Source organism: Pan paniscus, chromosome 2, assembly GCF_029289425.2.
Source record: "Pan paniscus chromosome 2, NHGRI_mPanPan1-v2.0_pri, whole genome shotgun sequence".
In the NCBI taxonomy this organism is placed as follows: domain Eukaryota; kingdom Metazoa; phylum Chordata; class Mammalia; order Primates; family Hominidae; genus Pan; species Pan paniscus.
Genome location: NC_085926.1, coordinates 120,634,013 through 120,656,149, shown reverse-complemented (window position 1 = coordinate 120,656,149; position 22,137 = coordinate 120,634,013). Strand labels below are relative to the sequence as shown.

The following is a 22,137-nucleotide window of genomic DNA, read 5'->3' as shown; positions in this document are numbered from 1 at the left end:
AATGTAACCAAAGTTTAACTGTCTTTAAAAGTCTAAAGAGAAAAAGTGTAACAGACACATACAGAGAATTTCAAATGGTACTAAAGGCATCTGTATAGACTAATTCTTTTTACAGAGTATTTGAAAAATACTCAGTCTTCAGGAAAGAAAATGAATGCTGAGGTTGCACGAAAAAGAGTGATATTTGAAGGTTCAGGTCTGTGTCACAGGACTCATGCTGTAATTCAATCACCCATTCATTCAAAAACAGCACTTCATGCCTCTCATTTAGTTCATTTTGTGTATATAAATCTTAGCTCCAAAGTAATTGTGATTTATAGGAGGGAAAGTATGTGCTATTCCTATTCGTCCTGTTCCACGATCCACATCACCTTGCACAATGCAAGTCATAGGGAAATTATTTTAAAAGCTTCTGTTGCACAGAAGAGTAACTAATTATACGGGACAAGTAAATGGACCACATATTTTACTCAGGTGGTTTGGCTGCCTGATCAGAATTCAGGTCAGATTTACTTGCTTCCAAAGAACTTATAGGTAGTATCTAGCGTCACAGAAAAATGAAGCATTACCTAAAAATTCAGATGGTCCAATGATCCACAGGTATCTCTTGGGTTGCTGATCTTAATCTGTTTGATCAATTTTTGCAGTACCTTGGGAGATTTTCAAACACTGAATGTCATCTACTTTATTTGATTAAGTAAAGACTCGGAGTGCAGGGATAATGGCTTAAAAGCCTGTTGTGCTGCCATAATGCTGAGTCCAGTGGCTCTCCCACAGCTGATGTGAGCTGAATCATGAACTCATGATTGATGATAGTTCTGGTGTTTCTGGTCCCAACTCTCCTATTTACATGGGAATGTGCTAATCCATTCTAACCACACCTTCTGACATCTTCCTATTGATAAGGCCAGACTGTGCTTTTATACTATGTATTAAAATTTCTATGTCCATATGGAGGGAAATCCTATAGTCAACTCCATTGCAATATGTGGGCCTTATTTGGATTCTGATTCAAACACAAAGCTGTAAAAACAAAACGTTTATGAGATAGTCAGAAATTTGAGAATTGATTTGATAATTGGTTAAAGGAATTATTGTCCATTTATTTTAGGTGTGATACAATATTGTGGTTATGTTACTTTTTAAAAAAGAATTGTTATTGTTTAAAATAAATGTTGAATTGTTTATGGATAAAATGATATGTCTGGGATTTGCTTCAAAATAATATAGAAGGAAGGGAAATAGATGAAGATAGAGATGAAACATATTGGCCATAGGTTGATAACTGTTGAAGTTCAGTGATAGGTACAAGGGACTGCATTATACTATTATGTCTACTTTTGGATATGTTCAAAATTTTCCTGAATATGAAGTTAAATTTTTTCTACATCTGTAACTTTTCTTAAAATTTGTCATGCTACAACTACAACTACAAGTATAAACTACCTTCTTACTTTCCTGTATGGGGAAATGAATGAAAAAAGTATCCTGTTAGACCAAAAAGACATTTGAAAAAACACTAGGTCTCAGTTGCCAAAATAATCAGAAATTAGTGGCACTGTACCTGAATATTTTCATGATCACTCGGGTGCAGCAGAAAGTGAACCTCTTGTAAAGTTTTCAGCTGATTCTTGCTACTAAATTTGAACACCTCTGAAATGATTAATTCAGCGAATATGTTTTTAGGAAATCCCAAGTTTCCTGTTCCTATTGCTGGAAATGCAATTGATTTTAAGGACAAGCTCTCAGTGATCTCCATACATTCTCTGATTATGTCTTCCATTATCTGAAACGCACAAAGCACATCCTTATACATCTTGTCTAGAAATGGGAGTTAGAACAAAAAGGACAAGAATTTAGCAACTTTGTGAACTTGAATACTCCTTTTTGCTGTCAACACTGATTAAGGGCAATCAGAAGAGGAAAGAAAAATACAGGAGAAGGCAAGGAAAAGGAAAAGAGAATGCGAGAGACTTAAACACATTCACAATGAAGGAAAGAAGCAAAGCAACTACTGTTCTTTTCCTTCATTCTCTTCCATTCTTCACACCCTCCTCTGGCTTTCTTCACTAAGCAAGCAATAATATTATCTTCAGTAACCCTTCCCTGAGCTCCAATAATTATTGAGCACAATAATCCATTTATAGTATTAACTAGTCCTCAGGAGAAGTCAGCTACAGCTGAAAGAAATGGCCACATGATGGAATCTGCCAAAAGAGTGATTATTATGGAAGAGAAACAGACAAGGCCCAATCTATGTCCAATCAATACGCTACTAAAAGGAGAACCCAAAGGGCTACCCGACTTCATGGAGAATTCAAAACCAGGCCCAACCTTGAGTGAAGATGTGCTACCATTTCTCCACTCCGGAGCTACCACGTGAAGCACATAGCGACAGTCCAGATTCCAGCTGCTGGTTTTGAGCACTGTGCCCATGCTGACAGCCACCCCTTGTCCAACTGTGTCCAATTCCTCCTGGAGCTCTGGTCCAGCTTTTTCCAAGAGGGACTTAGAAAGAGGCCCTCTACTAAGCACGAGATCCAAGGGAACGGAGTTGACAACAACATCGGTCTTAAAGACAAAACCAAAAATTTGTTTCAAATTTTAACAAAAAGCATTCATCAATGATTACTATATTTGAGGCACTGGGCTTGGCACAATGGGAGACAACTAAGATGACTACGGTTTCAGTGATTGAAATATCAACATAAGACAAAGTGTGACTAAATACTTATTGAAGTGACACTTAGGAAAAAAAGAGAGCAGTCAAAAAGTAATCTATGAATGGTATGGCATCACTGAAGGAGTCCAGAGAAAGCTGTTTCAGTAACTAGTGAAGATACCATGGGCAATGTGGGGTTTGAGAAATGGGAAGAATTTCAGCAGGCAGAGCAAGACAGGGAGCAGCATGAACATAGGCATGGTGGGTTGTGAGCTGTGAACAGATTAATTTGATCTGAGAGAGCTTCTGCAGCAAAATGGTACGCTCCAGGCTAGAAATGTTACACTGGGGGTAAACTAGGCGGCCCACCTCGAGTGCCAAGACATCTGGACTCCCTGACAGAAAGGGAGCAGCCCCGGAAGCTTTTTCATCAGTGAATGTGAGCAGATTAATCAGGCTAGATTAGAGAGGTCAAGAGAACAGAGGAGAGGGAATGTAACCAAGTGATTTTCAAAGCTGTCCTGCCTGGGTCACTAAGGAGTAATGCAGAGCAGTTATTACAGCCATGGAAGCTAAGCATCTATGGGAGTGAAAGGAAAGCAAAGTATGACTGTTTTTTTTTTTGTTTTTGTTTTTTTAAGAGAGAGGGTCTTGCTCTGTCCACCCAGGCTGGAGGGCAGTGGCATGATCATAGTTCACTGCAGCCTCAAACTCCTAGGGTTCAAGTGATCCTCCCACCTCAGCATTCCGAGTAGTAAGGACTACAGGTATGAGCCACCATGCCTAGCTGGGAAAGAATGTCTTGATATTTGGTGTCAAAAGGGACAAGGAATGAAATTCATTCCCATAACTGATGCTTGGTCCAAAGAGTTTTTATTTAATTTTTTAAAATGAGACACAACATTATTTTTAACATTTTGAAAGAGTGCAATGGTTAAGAGCCTGAACAAATTCCAATCCTGGCTCTACCATTTGCTAGTTGGGGGATGTGGGCAAATTACCTAACCCCTTTAAGTCTCACTCCCTCATCTGTAAAGTGAGAATAATAATAATCCTAGAATCTGCCGCATGGCAGTGAATGAGAACATGCTTGTCAAAAACAGCACAGTGCTGGCTGGACATGATGGCTCACGCCTCTAATCCCAGCACTTTGGGAGGCTGAAGCAGGTGGATCACCTGAGGTCAGGAGTTCAAGACCAGCCTGGCCAACATGGTGAAGCCCCATCTCTACCAAAAAAAATACAAAAATTAGCCAGGCGTGGTGGCATGCACCTGTAGTCCCAGCTACTCGGGAGGCTGAGGTGGGAGAATCACTTGAACCCAGGGGACGGAGGTTGCAGCGAGCCGAGATGGTGCCACTGCACTCCAGCCTGGGTGACAGAGCGAGACCCTGCCTCAAAAAAATAAAAAGAAAAAGAAACATATTAGCCTCCCCCCAACCCCTGCCATGCCCCTGCAGCCTACAAGAATTGTCCCCACATATTGCCTGGCACCTGTAACTTCCTCAGGTCCACTTTTCACTTCCTCACTGGTGTTGGGCGCTGATGGCCCCTTAGACTCTGGCCCCAAGCTCACTCTTGCTCAGCATCATTGACAAGATTCCTGTCTTCTGCATACCCTATGCTCTGATTGTTCTGTATCTGCTGTCAGTAAATTAGGAAATTAGTCTTAGATTTACCAAAACACGGCAGGTGTAAGGTATAGAGAACTGTCTAAACGTGTGATATTATGGATTTTTACATCTACTGGAAATCTAGCAATCTGACCTCTATACCCTTTCAGTTCTCACAAATAATTGGCCGATCTCTATTAGTAAATGATTTGGTAAGAAGCCCAATTATCTAAGGAAAATTGTTTCAAGGCAGGGGTAGAAGGCATGGGATTCTCTCTCCCTTGATTCTCACCTTGGTCCTTATCTTTCTTCAGCCCTCCATGAGAGAGCCACTGACTAAGTAAAGTCACAGTGCCCTGGTGGTGTTCTGTAAAGGCGACACTCACCTTAGCATTCTGCACATCTTCTTTCACCAACAGCATCTGCAGGCCTCCCGGGGACACCAGGCTTCCTTTTTCCCACGATGTTTTCCCAGGCCCCGCTGCTGCTGGTGGTAAACCTGGCGGGGCAGCTGTATCTGGCAGGGTGGCTTTAAATACAGTTTTCACAGCTTCTGCAAAGGCCTCAACAGTCTTCTCAGATACATCCACAAGGTAGATTTCTTTCAAGCAGTGTCCATCCTTCTTGAATTGGAAGTTTTCCTTGATGGCAGAAACAATGGTCTCCACGCATCGGCCTAAGGGAAAGCCAAAGACTCCAGAACTAATAGCTGGGATGGCTATGGATCGGTACTTGTATTTTTCGGCTAGACAGAGACTTCGTTGCACAGCTCTCCTTAATAGGTACACACACCTCGGGGCCTCATATCCGCTCCAGCGGGGCCCCACTGCATGGATCACGTGGTGGTAGGGCAGCTTTCCTGCCTTGGAGATGGTGGCATTGCCCGGTAGGAGTCTGCCCTCTCTCTTCACTATCTGGTCACAGTCGGCCTGGAGCTCAGGGCCAGCTGCTTTTGAGAGCGCAGCGGCCAGGCCACCATAATGCTTAAGGTCCTCATTAGATGCATTCACCACCACATCGACAGGAAGCTGTGCCAAGTCACCCTGCTGCACAATCAGCACAACGCCAGGGGCCAAGACTGTCCGAGAGAAGCACTTCTGCCCAGCGGGGCTGCCTCCCTCCTTCATTACTTCATTCTCCTGTAGTTCAATGTAACAACCAAACAACCGTTTGATCTCACTTTGATAAAACCGTGCTTTATCCTGGAAGAACTGCTTGGCTCCTGGCTTATCAATATGGACACTTTTAACACAGACTGAATCCCAGACTTGCTTGACAATGTCCACTGCCTTCAGTACTTCGGTCTTTGAGCCAGTTAGTAAAATGCCTTTTTGTTTGTTCTCAGGATTGAAACTTACCTGCACATTTACCTTGTTTATCTTTGGCCAGAATAGCTTCTTTTCTGTCTTTAAATAGTCAATAACTAAGGAAGGCTTTACTTCAACCAGTCTCTCTATTTTCATGTTTTGTTCAATGAAGTTAAAAAGCAATTTATAGGTTTCATTTACTTCTTTTACACAGCCTGTAATGATGACTTCAGCTGTGGTTTCTGAAATTAACTCATTGATGATTACAGTGTTTGGGGAGGAATTTTGTTTCTTAAGCAAATTGTGAGTGAGCCCTTTCCATTTCTTGCCATGAAGAACTTCTTTGTTCTCAACTTCAATGCGCTTATAATTTAAGGCACTGAGCATTTGCTTTTCTGCTTCTAACAGGGCTTCAGAAGAACAGCTGGTTAAGAGAACAGTTGTACCCTCTAGCTCATAAAGTGCAAGAATCTTCTGTGCTATGAAAAGACACTTAGAGAATTCTTTCCAGTTTACCTGTTGCAAAAACTGAAAAATCTCAGGAGAAACCTGAATGTTTTTCTGAGCCATGGTGTACACCTTTTCCTGGATTTCACACTTTGCTTTATACACATCTGCACTAGGTCCTTTCAAGCACAAGTGTTGAGTGACTCTATAATAACAAATCTCTATCTCTGGGCACTCCGTGAGTAAATGGTCCAGTAGACTGCTGTGACACAAAAGAAAATACTTGCCTGGAGAAATGATCATTTTTTCCTTCAAACTTTGCTCTTCCCTTTTAATTTTTTGAGTAGTGCTTTCTATTAACTCCTTGACTTGTACCTCAATGCTTTGGACATCCTCTGATTTCCCTGCTAAGATTACCATCTCCTTAAGTGTATCAAACTCAATCAAAATCCTGTCATCTTTCACATCATTTTTTATGGTGTCCCACATTGTTGGATCCACTTTAATTGGGATGACTTTATATTTAGACCTGATGCTAGAGAGTGTTGTGGAAGTATCTGCCTGCCAGGTCTTGATTCTTGGTCTTCCTTCATTGACTAAGGTGGCTGCTGGTCTGATGGTAACTTTACCACTGAGTTGGGACCACGTGAGCTCACAGTGACAACGCCTCATTTCATCGTTTATCTCCTCAATGAGGTGATTCTTTTTCTGTAAGAACTTCCATAAGGGAAGATCTAGTGACTCTTCAAATGGTGCTGGAAGCTTGATCAGAGGCTTCTCCTTTCCATACAAGGCTGTGCCCAATGAGGCATAGTATGGGAACACAGAAAGTGGCATTTTATTGAAGTCGAGTTTTGTGGCCATGATGGTGTCTAACACTTAAAAGGAAAGAAGTAAAATAATGTAAGCCCAGGATGATATATGGCAAATAAAAACAAAACAAAATTTTCCTATTTTAGAGAAAAAAAAATCTAATGTTTTTCTAACACTTAAAGGGAAGAAATAAAACAATGTAAGACCAAGATGATATGTGGCAAAGAAAAACAAAACAAAATCTTCCCATTTTAGAGAAAAAAAATCTAATGTTGGTAGAATTTTGATGTTACAGCGTATTAAAAAGCAGTATACTCTCAAAGTGCTCAAATATAAACTGATACGTGTTAGCAGTGCACAGGTATCCCTTATTGAATGGAATAATTACTTTCTAGCCAAGATCCATCTATGTTGAAATCCTGTTAATTAAATTCTGTTTACTGTTTTCCTGATATTACTGATATATCACCATCATGTTAAGAAATACATGAGTTTGGTCACAATCATGAGAATAATGTTTGCCCTAGTATAAAAAATATTTTGGTGCTCAAAGTATAAAAAATATTTTGGTGCTCAAAGTGAAGCTCACCTTAGTATTATGCTATTTGGTCTTCTTGTACAGTCCTATAATTTTAGGCTTCAAAGTTGATTTAGATTAACATTAATACCTCAGAAAGGAGGAGCATAATAATAAATTATTATAGCTTAGCATGTGTCACACACTATTCTGAGTGCTTTACATATATTTAATTCATTTCATCCTCACAACAACCATTTGAGGTAGAGACATTATTATTATCATCCTACTTACAAATGATAAAACTGAGGCTAGGAAAGGTTAGATAACTTGGATAGGGTTACATAGACTGCAGATAATTCAGCTGAGATTCAGTGGTTGTCCAACCCCAAAGCCCATCCTCTTGCCCCTCTACCAAATCCAAGTTATCGTCACTGTCCTCTGAGAACCCAGCCCCACAGACTGATTCAGTAAGAACCACACCTCCTCCTGGCCCTGCTGGAATCTCCCTTTTCCACTTCACTGGGTGTGTTTGCATGTGTGTGCATGCGCATGCTCTTCTCTTCCAAGCCCCTCCTCGTTTTGTGTAAGTTATTAGGCAGAGCATCTGCAGAAAGGGAATCAGAATGTGCTCCAATAACAACTTGGGTTAAAAGAGCAACCTTTGTGGAAAGATGTTAAAAATAACTTCACCTTGTGTGTGATTGGGTCCTAGAGCTGGTATCAAGCATGAGGGAAAGGCAGTGGCCTTCAGAGGCCCAAACATATAGCTTCAACTTCCCTGTGGCAGCCCTGAGCTTTATAGCTTCAACATGGCTCTGTGGCAGCCCTGAGCCTGGGCAGTATTTATGATTACCAACTTACTGAGCACCATCAGGCACCAAGCTCTTTGCTGGTATTATTTCATTTCAACCTCACAGCATTCCTCTAAGTAACCAGTAATGTGAACCCCATTTTACAGATAAGAACACAGACGCTTAGGTGGGTTAAAGTAACTTGGCCAAGATTACAAAGCTAGTAAGCACCAAGGCCAGGAATCAAACTCAGGTCTGTCTGACTCAAGAACCATCACAGATGTCACCTTAATATGCCTTAAAGTCTCCATCCTGCTTTTCTTGTCTGTAAGGACAAAGTTTATCTAACTGTTTAGATTATTAATGGGATTGTGAGATACTGTAGCAGAAAAAACAGCAAAAGATCTTACAGACATAGGTGTTCAATGAAAATTCTCTTCCTTAAGAAATAAAACAGATTTTGTGAAGTTGAACCAAATAATTTTACAGTAAAATGCCTAATTTTTTCCTTTCAAGAAATCTACATAAAACACAATATTGTGCAATAAATTCTCTTTTAAACCAAGCTCTATCTACCATCTGCCTCATTATTGGCAACCCATTGTGAATGGTGAAATATCCTATAAGAAAAATTAATGTTATAGGTGAACAGGAGATTTGGAAAGAGGAGAGAAGTTAGGGTATATGTTATGGGACCAGAATACCCAAGTTCAAATCCTGACTATGTCACTCACTAGCTGTGTAATCTTGGGCAAGTTATTGGACCTTTCTGTGCTTCAGTTTCCTCATGTGTAAAACAGGGATTATAACAATCAAGATGCCCATAAGACTGTCTGAATGCACTTGGTAATACCCTGTGAAGCTATGCAAATGTAAGTTAAAATTAAAAGAAGGAGAAGCTAAGCTGGGTGCAGTGACTCACGCCTATAATCCCAGCACTTTAGGAGGCAAAGGAGGGAGTATTGCTTGAGCCCAGGAGTTCAAGACCAGACTGGGAAACATGGCGAAACCCCATCTCTACTAAAAATACAATATATTAGCTGGGTATGGTGGCATGCACCTGTAGTTCCAGCTACTCTGGAGGCTGAGGTGGAAGGATCACCTGAGCCCGGGGAGGTTGACGCTGCAGTGAGCCATGATCATGCCACTGCACTCCAGCCTGAGAGACAGTGAGACCCTGTCTCAAATACATAATAAAATGAAAATAAAAAATAAAAAGGAGAAGCTAGAGAACATAAAAGAAAGTCAGTAAATCACAGATGGTGGAGGACAGCGAATGAGTGAGTTTGGAGGAGGAGGTGTGGTCAAAAAAGTTAGAAGGTGCAAAGAGATCAGGGAGAAAGGGAACCTTTGAGAGTGCCTCATAGAGTTTACATGAATAGCTCTGGCAGAAAATAAACCTTAATTAAATAGTACTTAACATTAGTTGTGTATGTGCAGAATAGCCCTTCTGAGGACAAACCCAACAGCCCCATGCCCTCAAGATGTTTGAAAGCCCTGAAAATATCAACTCTCACCACAAACTGGGAGGTCAATTTCTAGGGTAGAGGATTTTATGTACCCCTCTCTCTCCCTGGGCCCAAGACCAGGCAGAGGGAGATTTGAATATGTGACAGAAGCTCCTCTTTGTCCCTTTGCCCAAGGAATAGTAGGTCTTTCATTCCATTTTAATTCAAACCATACTTTCATCCAGTTTTCCCAACGCGTGAAAACTGAGTTGGGAAAAGGGAGGTTCCTTCAAGTACCTTGTTGAAACAATTTCTCTCAAGTGGGTGGCATACCACATTATCCTATGTCATGCCCCACCCTGATTAATCCCAGGCACAGTTTTCCTTCTTTTCCTAAGAAGCCTGGCCCCCTAATTCCTTCTGCTCAGCCTTGACTTCTGAACACAAGTGGAACCTCCAAGCTGACCTTGCATATGCCTCAGAGAACTGGCAGTCTATGTCACAAAACACTCAGAAGTGTTTCTCTAAGGTTCAGCTAGACATGGGTTTCACAGGGTCACTCCAAACAATAGTCCAGCAGGCATCCACTGGTCATGTGAAACCACTCCTGTCCATTTTTGAATGATGATACAATAGGTGAAAGGAGTGGTACTTTATAGGAACTCTATGAGTTGCTGAGTATTTCTTTACCTAACCTTGTCATAATTAATTTGAGAGCTTCTATCAAGTGTGTGGCTAAAACACAGGTCATCTCCTTTTTAATATATTATTTCAAAGATCCCAAGAATATATTTTTCAGCCCATCATAGGTAGAGACTCATGAAAAAACCTCCTTATATCTTTCAAAAACTTGATTTTGCTTCTCTAAAGTCTGAATCACTGGCCTTATTAAGCATCATATCCCAGATGAACAGGATTATTTATTCAATTCCCAAAGAAATACATAAATAAATAAAACACATCAGAACTAAATTTATAACTATTAAGCCCTGCTAATAATGGCCTAGATTATGCCAGGTATGACAGGTTAATAAATATTACCTTTTCTGTCAAAAAATTCAATCAGAGCTGAACTCTCTTCAGGAAAATATTCAACATTGGCAACTCTTCCCCCTCCATTATAGGGATTTTCAAAGAAAAGTTTTAAACTGTAGTCATCAGCACCAGGTGGCAGGTTTTCAACCCTGATTGTGTTTGTCACTTCCAGAAGTCTTGGAGAAAGCTGAAGTTGTTTAATTGAATGGTGCTTGGTACAATCATCAACAAATCTTATAGTATCTACAAACCAAAAAAAAAAAGAAAGAAAATCAGTAAATTTTTATTGTATCTTTATGTTGTATAGAAGAAAATGTCTGGCTACTAATTGAGATAAAAGGAAGAGCTAAGCACTCCATTTTTAGACACAAGATTTTAATACCTACATGAGAATTTACATACCTAAAACTCCCAGTCGCTGAGCGACACACACACGAATGTCTTACTTGGATTGCTGCCACTGAGCTGTGTCCCCACTTCCTGCCCCAGACCTCACCAACCCTCCTGAGGGTTTTCCCTACAAATCTCATTTCACCCCTTTCTCAAGCCCTTCAATGGCTCCCCATTACCTGCAGGTATGAGTGTTGACACTCCTCAGCCAGGTGTACAATGACCTTGGTGATGTGACTCGAAACTAATTTCCAAGCATCACCTTTGGTTATTCCCTGCCATTCATTTTATTGTCCATGTTGCCACAAAAACTAGTCATTATTTTTGTAAAACCCCTTCTCCTTGAAAGGGTCTTTGTGTATACAATTTCCTGCATTTGGAATGCTCTTCTCTAGTTTTTGTCTTGATCCTATTCATCTTTTAGGACTCAACTCAATTGTCTCTTTAATAATAAGTATTGGCCGGGCGTGGTGGCTCATGCCTGTAATCTAAGCACTCTGGGAAGCCAAGGCAGGCGGATCACCTGAGATCAGGAGTTCGAGAAAAGCCTGGCCAACATAGTGAAACTCCGTCTCTACTAAAAATACGAAAATTAGCCAGGGATGGTTGTGCGCGCCTGTAGTCCCAGCTACTCAGGAAGTTGAGGCAGGAGAATCACTTGTAGTGAGCTGAGATCACGCCACTGCATTGCATTCCAGCCTGGGCGACAGAGCAAGACTCTATCTTAAAATAATAATAATAATAAGTATTGATGGTGGGCCCACGATGTGCCAGGCACTGTGCTAGGATCTGAGGATACAGAAATAAATATAACAAATCTTTGCCAGTGCATCATCCATGTGGGAGCAAGTCTTGAGAGCAAATAAATTGCCTATTGTGGGATCAAATGAGGTGGGAAGACTAATACTGGGAATCAGACAATGGTTCCCAGAGTAAGTGGCTCTGATCTGGGTTTTGAACAATGAAGAGGGGTTTACCAGATGGATAGGGAAAGATCTATGTCAAGCAGATGGAATATATTCTGGACATTATGAATATAAACTTCACAGAAGCAAGACCAAGCCACCTTGTTTGGGTCCCTTTCCTCCCATTTCCCACAGCTTTTTGTTCACAGCTTAGAGACAGCTTCTTCTCTTGGACCTTCTTTATTTCTTTACATATGGGCTTCCTCCCTGACCCCAGGCTATGAGTTTCTCAAGGGCAGGAACCTGATTATTCATCTCTGTGCCCACAGCACCTAGACCAGTGCCTGGCACATATTAAGCATTCAAGATTCTGATCGATGAACAAAAGCAAGTCCATTTAGTTTTTCCTTTGTAAGAAACAGTAATAAATTTGAAATAAGAATAGCTCCCTTTGAGTCATTACTATGTCTCAGGTACTACGTTAAGTTCTTAAGTACTTTTCTTTTCTTTTTCTTTTCTTTTTTTTTTTTTCAGACATGGGGTCTCACTCTGTCACCCAGGCTGGAGTGCAGTGGCATGATCTTGGCTCACTGAAATCTCTGCCTACCAAGCTCAAGTGATTCTCCCACCTCAGCCTCCTGAGTAGCTGGGAGGACGGGTGTGCGCCACCATGCCTGGCTAATTTTTGTATTTTTTTGTAGAGATGCAGTTTCACTATGTTGCCCAGGCTGCTCTCAAACTCCTGGACTCAGGCAATCCATCTGCCTTGGCCTCCCAAAGTGCTGGAATTACAGGCGTGAGCCACTACACCTGGCCCTATGTTAAGTACTTTTCAAACATTATCTCATTCAATCTTTACAAAAACTATATTAGGTAGGTATTATCGTGCCATTTTATAGATGAGGAAAGTGAGGCATAGGGAGGATAATAACTTGGCCAACCTCATATAACTAGTTAAATGGCAGAACTGGAATTTTGACTCCATGACCTGTGCTCTTAACCACTCCACTGCCACGGCCATGGAATAGTGAAGGCTTAGAAGTGGAAAATGTACTTGTTTTGGGTGGTGACAGCTCTCTTCCCAATCTCAGAGATTGTCTACAGATTCCTGACAATTACCTTAAAGAGTACTCATTTTCTGCATCACACGCACTTATTCATACCTACATATGTGAATGACCATGAAAGTGCTAAGGAAATATCAGGTAAAGTGGTAAGAGGACAGGTGTAGAGATAGGCTGCCTGGGTTCAAACCCAGTTCGTCCATGCATTCTCACCTTTGTGTTTTGTCTCCCCAACTGTGACATGGGGATCAATAATAATAATCTCATAAGGTTTTGGAAAGGACAAATAAATTAATACATGTAAAGAGGCTGGCATAGCACCTGGCTTATAGTAAGCACTCTATGAGAGTGTGTTATCATTACCTTCCATGAAGTCCAGTTTGGTAATACAAATATTTACTTCACCCAGTGAGATAACACATGTGAAAAAGCCGACTCCTGTACTTGGAATCACTTGGACTTCAGATGTCTATTTTGCTGTGTTCACGCACTTTCTTACCGTCTCTGCCTGTCTCTCTCTCTCTCTCAGTCACACACACACACTTGGGCACTCCTGCAATAAAGTTAATTCTACTAAAAATACGGAATTTGGTTTCAATATGAATATGCTTCACTTTCAAAATTAAAAAAAACTATATTAACTTGGAAACCTCTCTTAGTAGCTACTAGAAAGAGTCAAACTTTCAGAGATGTCCCCCTAAGAGATATCTCAAGTCCCATGATGTGGTACAAAGAAGACAGGCAGAGGAAGTGTCACTTCATCTTACCTATGTGCTTTTGAAAGGTAACAACAGCAACATCAAAATCTCTTATTATTTCCACTTGAAAGTCATCATTAGACAGGCCACTTATGTTCTCCACTAACAAGATTAGCATTATGTCAGTCACATTTGCCTTGAGGTTTTCAAATGCCACCAAAGAGGAAATATTTTCACATTCCTCTGGGATATCTTCCATTTTGTCTAATCCACCATCAAGAGGGAGTTTTGTATCCAATTCTTCTGACACATCTGATTTTAGGAAGACAAAAGAGGTACAAGATGTTATACTTATCTACCATGGTCTTAGCAAAGTAAGTTATCACAAGGCACTGCCCTCTTTCCTTGCCAATCTCTTGGCTAACTCACAGAATAACAGACCTTGGATGGCTTTTCGCTTTATTTAAATAAAAACAACATGTAACATGTAATTGCCTATTATTAAAATTCATATTTTTAAATTTTCATTTTGACAAAATAGGTCTGTATTTTCAAGATTATAGGCATTATAGGGATAAAAATATTTTCATTTATTGCTGATGGGTACATATATTAACCTCTGTGGAAATGAATTTTAAAAATTTGTCCAAAATTATTAGTGATAAGAAAAAATATTCACATTACTTAGCTAAGTAAATAGTCATTTATAGAACAATTTACATTATAGGACTATTTTTATATGTGAATTTTATATTAAAATTATACATAATTGAAGTTTAGTTTTATTATACCCTTTTCTGCCTGGCCTTTTTGAGGAACCTGCCTTATATTCCCTAGCACTTGATATCTATTTCTAGCACAGCACCAGACTAAAATTATTCAACAAAGCTTCTCAAAAGCGAGACACACGTTTATTCATCCTTGTATTGCTGGCATATGGTATATAATTGAGGCTCAGTAAATGTTTGCAGAATTGGAGATTTACTGCTTGGGTCACTGGAGGAAAGCAAGACTATCTGATGATGCCCAAACATGGGTATCACCTAACACATTATACTCCGAAAAATAGTTAAGTTCCCATCACTGGAAAGAAAAAAGGATCCCTATAGCAAATGATTAAGGAATACACACAGAAAGTGAAATGGCCAAGGCCTGCTGCATACAAAGCCCGCTGAATGGCAATCACCCAGCTGACTCATTCCTCTCCACTGTTGACTGTAAAAATGAGTTACACATATACACAAGGTCAGTCTCACTGTATGCTTGTCCACTGAAGCATGGTGGATACGATCTGATCTTTAGGCATTCTGTGGACAATTTTTCAATGGGGACTCTTCTCGTGTTCAAGACCCTGGATGTAAGGAGAAGTAAGAATATAAAAAAAATTAGATAAGAAATTTACAGATTTTCTAATGGAGGTATATGAGACAAATGACATGTGTAAATGTTCGCAGTGGCCACATAAAATGCTCTGTGTGCACCAAATCCATTTTGCTTACTTCCTGGACAATATTTCTCAAGTTTCCTGCAGCTCAGTTTCAACAGTAGTGTTCCTGCAGTTAATGGAATATGGGTGGAAGTGAATTCCACCTTCAGGCCTGGCCAATATAAATATCCTTAATATGAAACCCCATTCTCCCTTGCAGTGACCTTGGAAACCACATTTAAAGATAATGGTGTCAAAGGGTGGAAGGAGCCTGGGTCCCTGAATGACCACATGAAGTGACTGACACTCCCACCACCACCACAGCTGCCAACTACACTGAACTGTGATGCGAAGGAGAAATAAACTTGTGTTGTGGCCAGGCGCAGTGGCTCATGCCTGTAATCCCAGCACTTTGGGAGAACAAGGCAGGCGGATCACTTGACATCAGGAGTTTGAGACTAGCCTGGCCAATGTGATGAAACCCTGTCTCTACCAAAAATACAAAAATTAGCCGAGTGTGGTAACACACACCTCTAATCCCAGCTACTCAGGAGGCTGAGGCAGGAGAATCGCTTGAAGCTGGGAGGCGGAGGTTGCAGTGAGCCGAGATTGTACCACTGCACTCCAGCCTGGGCGATTCCATCTCAGAAAAATAAATAAATAAATAAACAAACAAACTTGTGTTGTGTTAGATTACTGATTTGGGAGGTTGTTTGTTACAACAGTTAGACCACTCTGTTGTGTGCTGTCTATCATGCCATGCACACACACTCATGCTAAATTAAAAAACAAAATAGCTTAAGCATAAAGCAACTACATAAATTAGCACTAAGTGAGACAGGTATGACAAATCACAATGACTGCTGGGCTAGGGAGGAGGCTATATGTGTTTAATCCCTGCTGCCACTCTTTAGCCATGTGACCTTGGGCATGTCTCTTAATCATAAAATGAGGGTATAGGACTAAGTGAACTGGACTGAAAGAATCTTTCCAGCAATATAGTTTTATAATCCCATCAATATTAGACGCTTCACCACAAGAAAGGCTTAATTGACCAAGAGCATTAACAATCAGGCCAAGAGTCCCAGAAAGAGATAAAAGGGCTGGGCTGGCATGGAAAGACTTGAGAGAAGAGGAGGAAGTTCAGCAGGTCTTGAAGGGTATGTGGAATTGGGTAGAGAAAAGTGGGCTAGAGGGAATGGTGAGCAACAGAAGCACAGGCAGAGTGCTGCAACTGCATCAAACAATTTAGAAAACAGTGATTTGACTGATGTGGCTCAAAAGGAGCACATTTGTGCAGAATGAAGAAAATGAGGCCAGAAAAGCAGACTAGATCCAAAAGGTGGTCTGGACTTTATCTCCCAGCTTGTGGTAAGGGTGAGTCATGGAAGGTTTCCATGAAAAGGATGGTAGGCTATTTAGCAATAGTGCAAAGGGCTGGTCAGGTTTAAGGAGAAGGGTGGCAGACACAGACAGAGCAGGCAGGGAGCTCCTGCCATGCTGAACTTGTGAGGTAAAAAGGAAGGGCCCGTGGTGAGAGAAGGATGGATAAGGAAAACTTTAAAAGAAAATGAGGCTGGGTGCAGTGGCTCATGCTTGTAATCTCAGCACTCTTGGAGGCCAAGGCGGGAGGGTCACTTGGGGCCAGGAGTTCAAGACCAGCCTAGGTAACATAGTGAGACCATGACTCCACAAAAAATGTTAAAAATTGGCTGGGCATGGTAATGCATGTTATAATAGCCCCAGCTACTTAGCAGGCTGCTGTGGGAGGATTGCTTGAGCCAGGGAGGTCGAGGCTGCAGTGAGCCAAGACAGCCTGAGCAACAGAGTGAAACCCTCTCTCCAAAAACAATAAAATAAAATAAATAGGTCTCTATGATCAGCAGATGTGAAAGGAGTGATGCGTGAAATGTCTAGTAGGTGACGAGCAGACTGATTGTGTAGTTCAAGAGAAATGAGGAAGCCAGAAAGGGCCCTTGCTTGGGGAGGAAGATGACACATGTGGCTTCAGGCATGTTGGCTCTAATATACTTCCCAACAGGAAGGTCAGACAGAAGTTCTGGAATTGAGAGAGGAGTCCAGGCTGGGGATATGGATTTGAAAACACCAGAATTTCCGACCACAGGTAAGCAGTATTTCTCTGCTCTTGCCCTTGTCTCTTCTCCAGGACCTTCCAAGTGCTGGTTTCTACCTTTCAGACCCAGCCCAACTAAGCTTATCCTGGAACAGGACATTAGCTCAGTGCTGACTTCACCTGATATTGGTGTGTGTGCCTTTCCCTGCCCTGTCAGCTCCTGCAGATGCCTCAGTTTTAAACTTTTTGCATGAGGTTTCGGGCATGCTTAGTGCATTCATGGTGCAGTGTCTTCTGCACCAGGGCTGTTGTAATTATTAATTATGAGTATTGGTTGGTGGCGTTGGTTGTGGTTCATTGTCCGGAGAGTACGTTCCCCATCCCTGAGAAACAGAATCCAGTCAGTACCTATTCTCCACCCACACTTTGCTCAGTTCTAAAACTGTCTACCCCATTCCAATTAATTTCAAGAGTCCCAGCCTTAGGGCCATAGTCAGGGATCAGTGTGGAGTAACCATTCAGCAAAGAACCTCTGTTTCCTTTAAAGGAGCCAACTTAAGTATCTGGTGTAGACAACCCGACTTCCTAGCTGGCTACTATCCTTAGAGTCCAGGTCAGGTAAAAACAGGTTAGAAAATGGGCCTAAAATTCCCAGGACAATGAAAAGTCTATTGGTGGAAGGGGACTGGGGCTTTCGCTGGGAATACATTTGGGAGTTTTAAGCGAATTTAAAACAGTGCTAACATGTCAGTTAAGACAGAGTTAAGGTAAAAATCTATGAAGTCATAAGAAACACAGATGTGATTAAATTTTAGATCTAGGGCTATACAGCAAGAATAAATATGCACATATAAAACCACTTCCTAGTCTGAAGTTGAGCTTGACAGTATAGCGCTTTGGCATCTTCCAAGAAAAAGATAAGGATTTAGGAGATCCCAACAACGAACACTGGGAGCTTGGGGAGCCAGTTCCACAAGTGAGGAATGGAAAGCAGGAATTACTCTAAAGAGACAAAAAAAAAAAAAATCCTATTACATAAAACTCCTGAGCTGCCTAAGAAAGCCATGCATACTAAATTCTACAGTTTTAACAGGACATCCATATTAGACAAAAATAAGCCATATATCTCTATCCAATCTTTTTGCCAAATATAGGCAGTTCTCACTCTAGTGCCATTTTCCAAAAGAGAAAGTTGCAGAAAACTACATATTCTCAAGATAATTTCAATATTAGAGGACAATGATTATACATTGTTCATTTTCCTTAAGGTTTAGGTATATGTACCACTTTATCTCTCTAGCTCGGTTCATTCAGTGTAGTTCACTTCCTACCCTTTATAATAGCATGCTTAGCTGTGAAAACTAGTTGCTTCTTTAGTAAATGTCAAGTGGCATGGCAGCTCAATGCCCAGACGCTAGTTGAGCATTGGAGTCCACAACAGCTAATTGGTCGCTGGCTGTTTCCTAGAGCAGATGAGATCAGAAGAGCTGCTGTCTTTGGGAGGACTGCAATCCTCCAATCCAATCCTGCACCAATGCTCAAAAGCCTATGTTCACAGAGGAGTCACAACTTCCTGTTTTGGCTCCAGAGCACAGCACCCTCACACCCAGTGCTCAGGAAGCAGTGCTCATCAACTAAGCCACATGTGACTCCCTTGGACATATCGTGTCCTTGCTTCTCTATGGCTGGCTCAGCACAAGTGGAAAGTAAAGATCAGCTCATCCCCAGCTCTCTGGCACTTCTTTGCCCTCTCCTCTATTGCAAGGTGTCTCCCAGTCCCCAGAGAGAGCAGTTCCAATCATTATGACCTGAGTGCTAAAAGCCACCCTCTGCACAGCTGGCTCCGAATATGAAGATGATGCAGTCCAAGGCAGCTCCCAGCGGAGCACATCCTGCATTGTGGAAGTCAAGAAGAGAGGGCTGACTCCCTCAAGTGCTGCCTTTAATAAATGCAAAACAGCTTGGTGAATGTCAGAGTCATCTCAACTGAGGTTTTACCTGGTTCTTTAACATCTTCTTTGGTCTTGGATTCCTGAAACACAAACAATAAAGTAGCATTAATACATGATTAACAATTTATTTACATAAGAAAATGTCCCTGGGACCAGCCTGGAGATGGAGGGTAAATAGAAACAATAATGAAAAGGTCTGATAAGGGTGCTCTTGAATACATCTGGGGCCATATATAGTGGCATATTCACTTGCAAGTCACAAAAATCACCAATGAAGATGAGACACAAATAACAGAAACCTCAATTAACACCAAGCATTTTGGAATATGAGGTACATCCTACATCAGAGAAACATCTTAGCTCATAATTTTTCCCTTGTTTAATATTTATTGAGGCTGGACTTGGTGGCTCACACCTGTAATTTCAGCATTTTGGGAGGCCAATGTGGGAGGATCGCTTGAGGCCAGGAGTTCAAGGCCAGCCTGGGCAACATAGTGAGACCCCATCTCTACAAAAAAAAATTAGGAAAAAAAATTAGCCAGGCATAGTGATGCATGCCTGTAGTCCCAGCTACTTAGGAGGCTGAGGCAGGAGGATCACTTGAGCCCAGGGGTTCAAGGTTACAGTGAGCTATGGTGGTGCCACTGCACTCCAGCCTGGGATACAGATGAAGGCACTGTCTCTAAAAAAGATAAAAATTAAATTAAGGATGGGTGTGGTGGCTCACACCTGTAATCCCAGCACTTTGGGAGGCCAAGGCAAGTGGATCACATGAGCCCAGCAGTTCAAAAGCAGCCTAGGCAACATGGTAAAACCCTGACTCTACAAAAAATACAAAAAATTAGCCAGGTGTGGTGGCATGTGCCTACAGTCCCAGCTACTGGGGAGGCTGAGGTAGGAGGATCACCTAAGCTCAGGAGGTCAAGGAGGCAGCAAGCCATGATCATGCCACTGCACTCCAGCCTGGGCAACAGAGTGAGACCCTGCCTCTAAAAAAGAAATATATAAAACAAATAAAAATAAAACATTTACTGAGTGTTTATTATATATAACAAGAACTGTGTCATGTGCTTTATACAGATCATCTTGTTCAACCCTCACAATAATCCTGCAATCTGTTGTTGGATCATTATTGTTACTATTTCATTTTACAACTGGGGTAATACTTAATACAGGTAGTATGGATTGCTGTCTCCTCAAAATGACATAGAAAATAAAACAAATATAACAGGTTACAGGTTATAAAGAACTCTGGAGACACAGACCCCAAATTTTACATCCAAAACCAACATTATTATAACCCCCAAATCTTGGCTTTTCCAAATGTGTCTAAAATCACATAAAAAGTACCCCCAGCAGGGTGCGGTGGTTCATGCCTGTAATCCCAGCACTTTGGGAGGCCTAGGTGGGCGGATCATGAGGTCAGGAGTTTGATACCAGCCTGGCCAATATAGTGAAACCCCGTCTCTACTAAAAATATAAAAATTATCTGGGCATAGTGGCATATGCCTGTAGTCACAGCTACTCAGGAGGCTAAGGCAGAAGAATCACTTGAACCCAGGAGGCAGAGGTTGCAGTGAGCCAAGATCATACCACTGTACTCCAGCCTGGGCGACAGAGCGAGACTCCGTCTCAAAAAAAAAAAAAAAAAAAAACCCCTCCTACTTTATCCCATACTACCCTACCCTTCCACTGCCCTCACTCCCCCTACATTTGTAATCTGCTTTTCTTGCTGCAGTTTGCTTCATACTTTTCTTTCCACTATATTTTCTTCATGGTGATTCCCATCTCACACACCTTGGGAGACCTAAATCCCTTTTATTCATGCCTAAAGTTTACTTGCCTTTGTTAGAAGTTCCTCTTCAAAGACATGATGGATTTCATCTGGGGTTGCAGGTAACTGGACAGTTAACTTGAATGTTCCTTTTCCTTGCCATACCAACTCATGATTTTTTCTCTCCAGAACCTTCTGCCGAACTGAAATGTCCAAAGGGGGGAAAAAAGACAAATGACAAGCAATCTTTATTTACAAAATTATTCTATGATTTCCGTGGGCTACATTACCATCAATCAATGGCTTGGTCAGTTTCTCAAGAGAGGCTATATGTGAAGTAAAAGAGGAAAAGTTTAGCAAGCAAACATGGATTTGAATTTCATCCTTAAACTGACTTTTTAATATAGAGCATGTTCCCTAATAAGCCATACTTATAAGGCCTCAGTTTTCTTGTCTATTTGTAAGGTTAATGGAGATTGTTTTGTATGAGTGCCACGTGTATTAAATTGAAGAAACATTGTAAAGAACTTGGTACAGGACCTGACACTCAGGAGGTACTCAAAAGGTAGCAATATTTATTCTATATTGAAGTGAATTAAATTAAAGCATCCTTCAATGGGAGCCAGTGAAGATTGGGTACTGGGACATGCCATGATGAAAGTCACGTTTTAGGAAGGTGGCTAGGTGGCTATAAGCAGGAGCCTAGTTAGAAACAGGTCTCACATCTGATAGTAAAAGGAGTATAAAAGAAGGGAGAGATTTTTGCAAAAAAAAATGAACAAATTAATAGATTAGCATATCAGGCAGCTTGGCTGTAGTGAAACAACTGAACAGTGGACATAGAGTCCAAAGATCTGGATTTGAATTCCAACTCTACCACAAATAGCTGAGTGAATACCTTAACTTCTCTCAACTCTCAGTTTCCTCACTTAAAGTGGTGTCCATGAATGCACACTGTAACATCCTCAAGAACTACGCAGATGTGAGTTACAATTATAAAAAGGAGCAGCCAGAGAGATATGAAGAAAATCAGCGTATCTCAGTCCATGAAGAAAGGGAAGAAGTGAGTTTCAAGGAGGAGGCATGATCAACATAGTCAGATGGTACAAAGAGGTCAGGGAAAAAAGGAGTTTTTGAGAGTGCCCTACAGGTCACAGGTGTAGCTCTAGCATGAATGTTGGGTCACTGTGCTGTGTTCTGATATGGCTGGCCTGATGAG

The 22,137-nt window shown here is 41.2% G+C and overlaps 1 protein-coding gene across 1 annotated transcript in view; it reads right to left on the bottom strand.

Annotated features, from left to right (window-relative positions):
* Window positions 1-22,137, bottom strand: part of PARP14 (poly(ADP-ribose) polymerase family member 14) — a 50,524-nt gene that overhangs the window by 24,803 nt on the left and 3,584 nt on the right. Inside the window, exons 2-8 of the mRNA XM_003825201.4 lie at window positions 20,988-21,121; window positions 19,191-19,224; window positions 13,762-14,004; window positions 10,642-10,878; window positions 4,661-6,906; window positions 2,335-2,571; window positions 1,565-1,786 (exon numbers count right to left, since the gene is read on the bottom strand). Coding sequence (XP_003825249.3) covers window positions 1,565-1,786; window positions 2,335-2,571; window positions 4,661-6,906; window positions 10,642-10,878; window positions 13,762-14,004; window positions 19,191-19,224; window positions 20,988-21,121 — 3,353 coding nt within the window. The remainder of the gene's footprint in view (window positions 1-1,564; window positions 1,787-2,334; window positions 2,572-4,660; window positions 6,907-10,641; window positions 10,879-13,761; window positions 14,005-19,190; window positions 19,225-20,987; window positions 21,122-22,137) is intronic.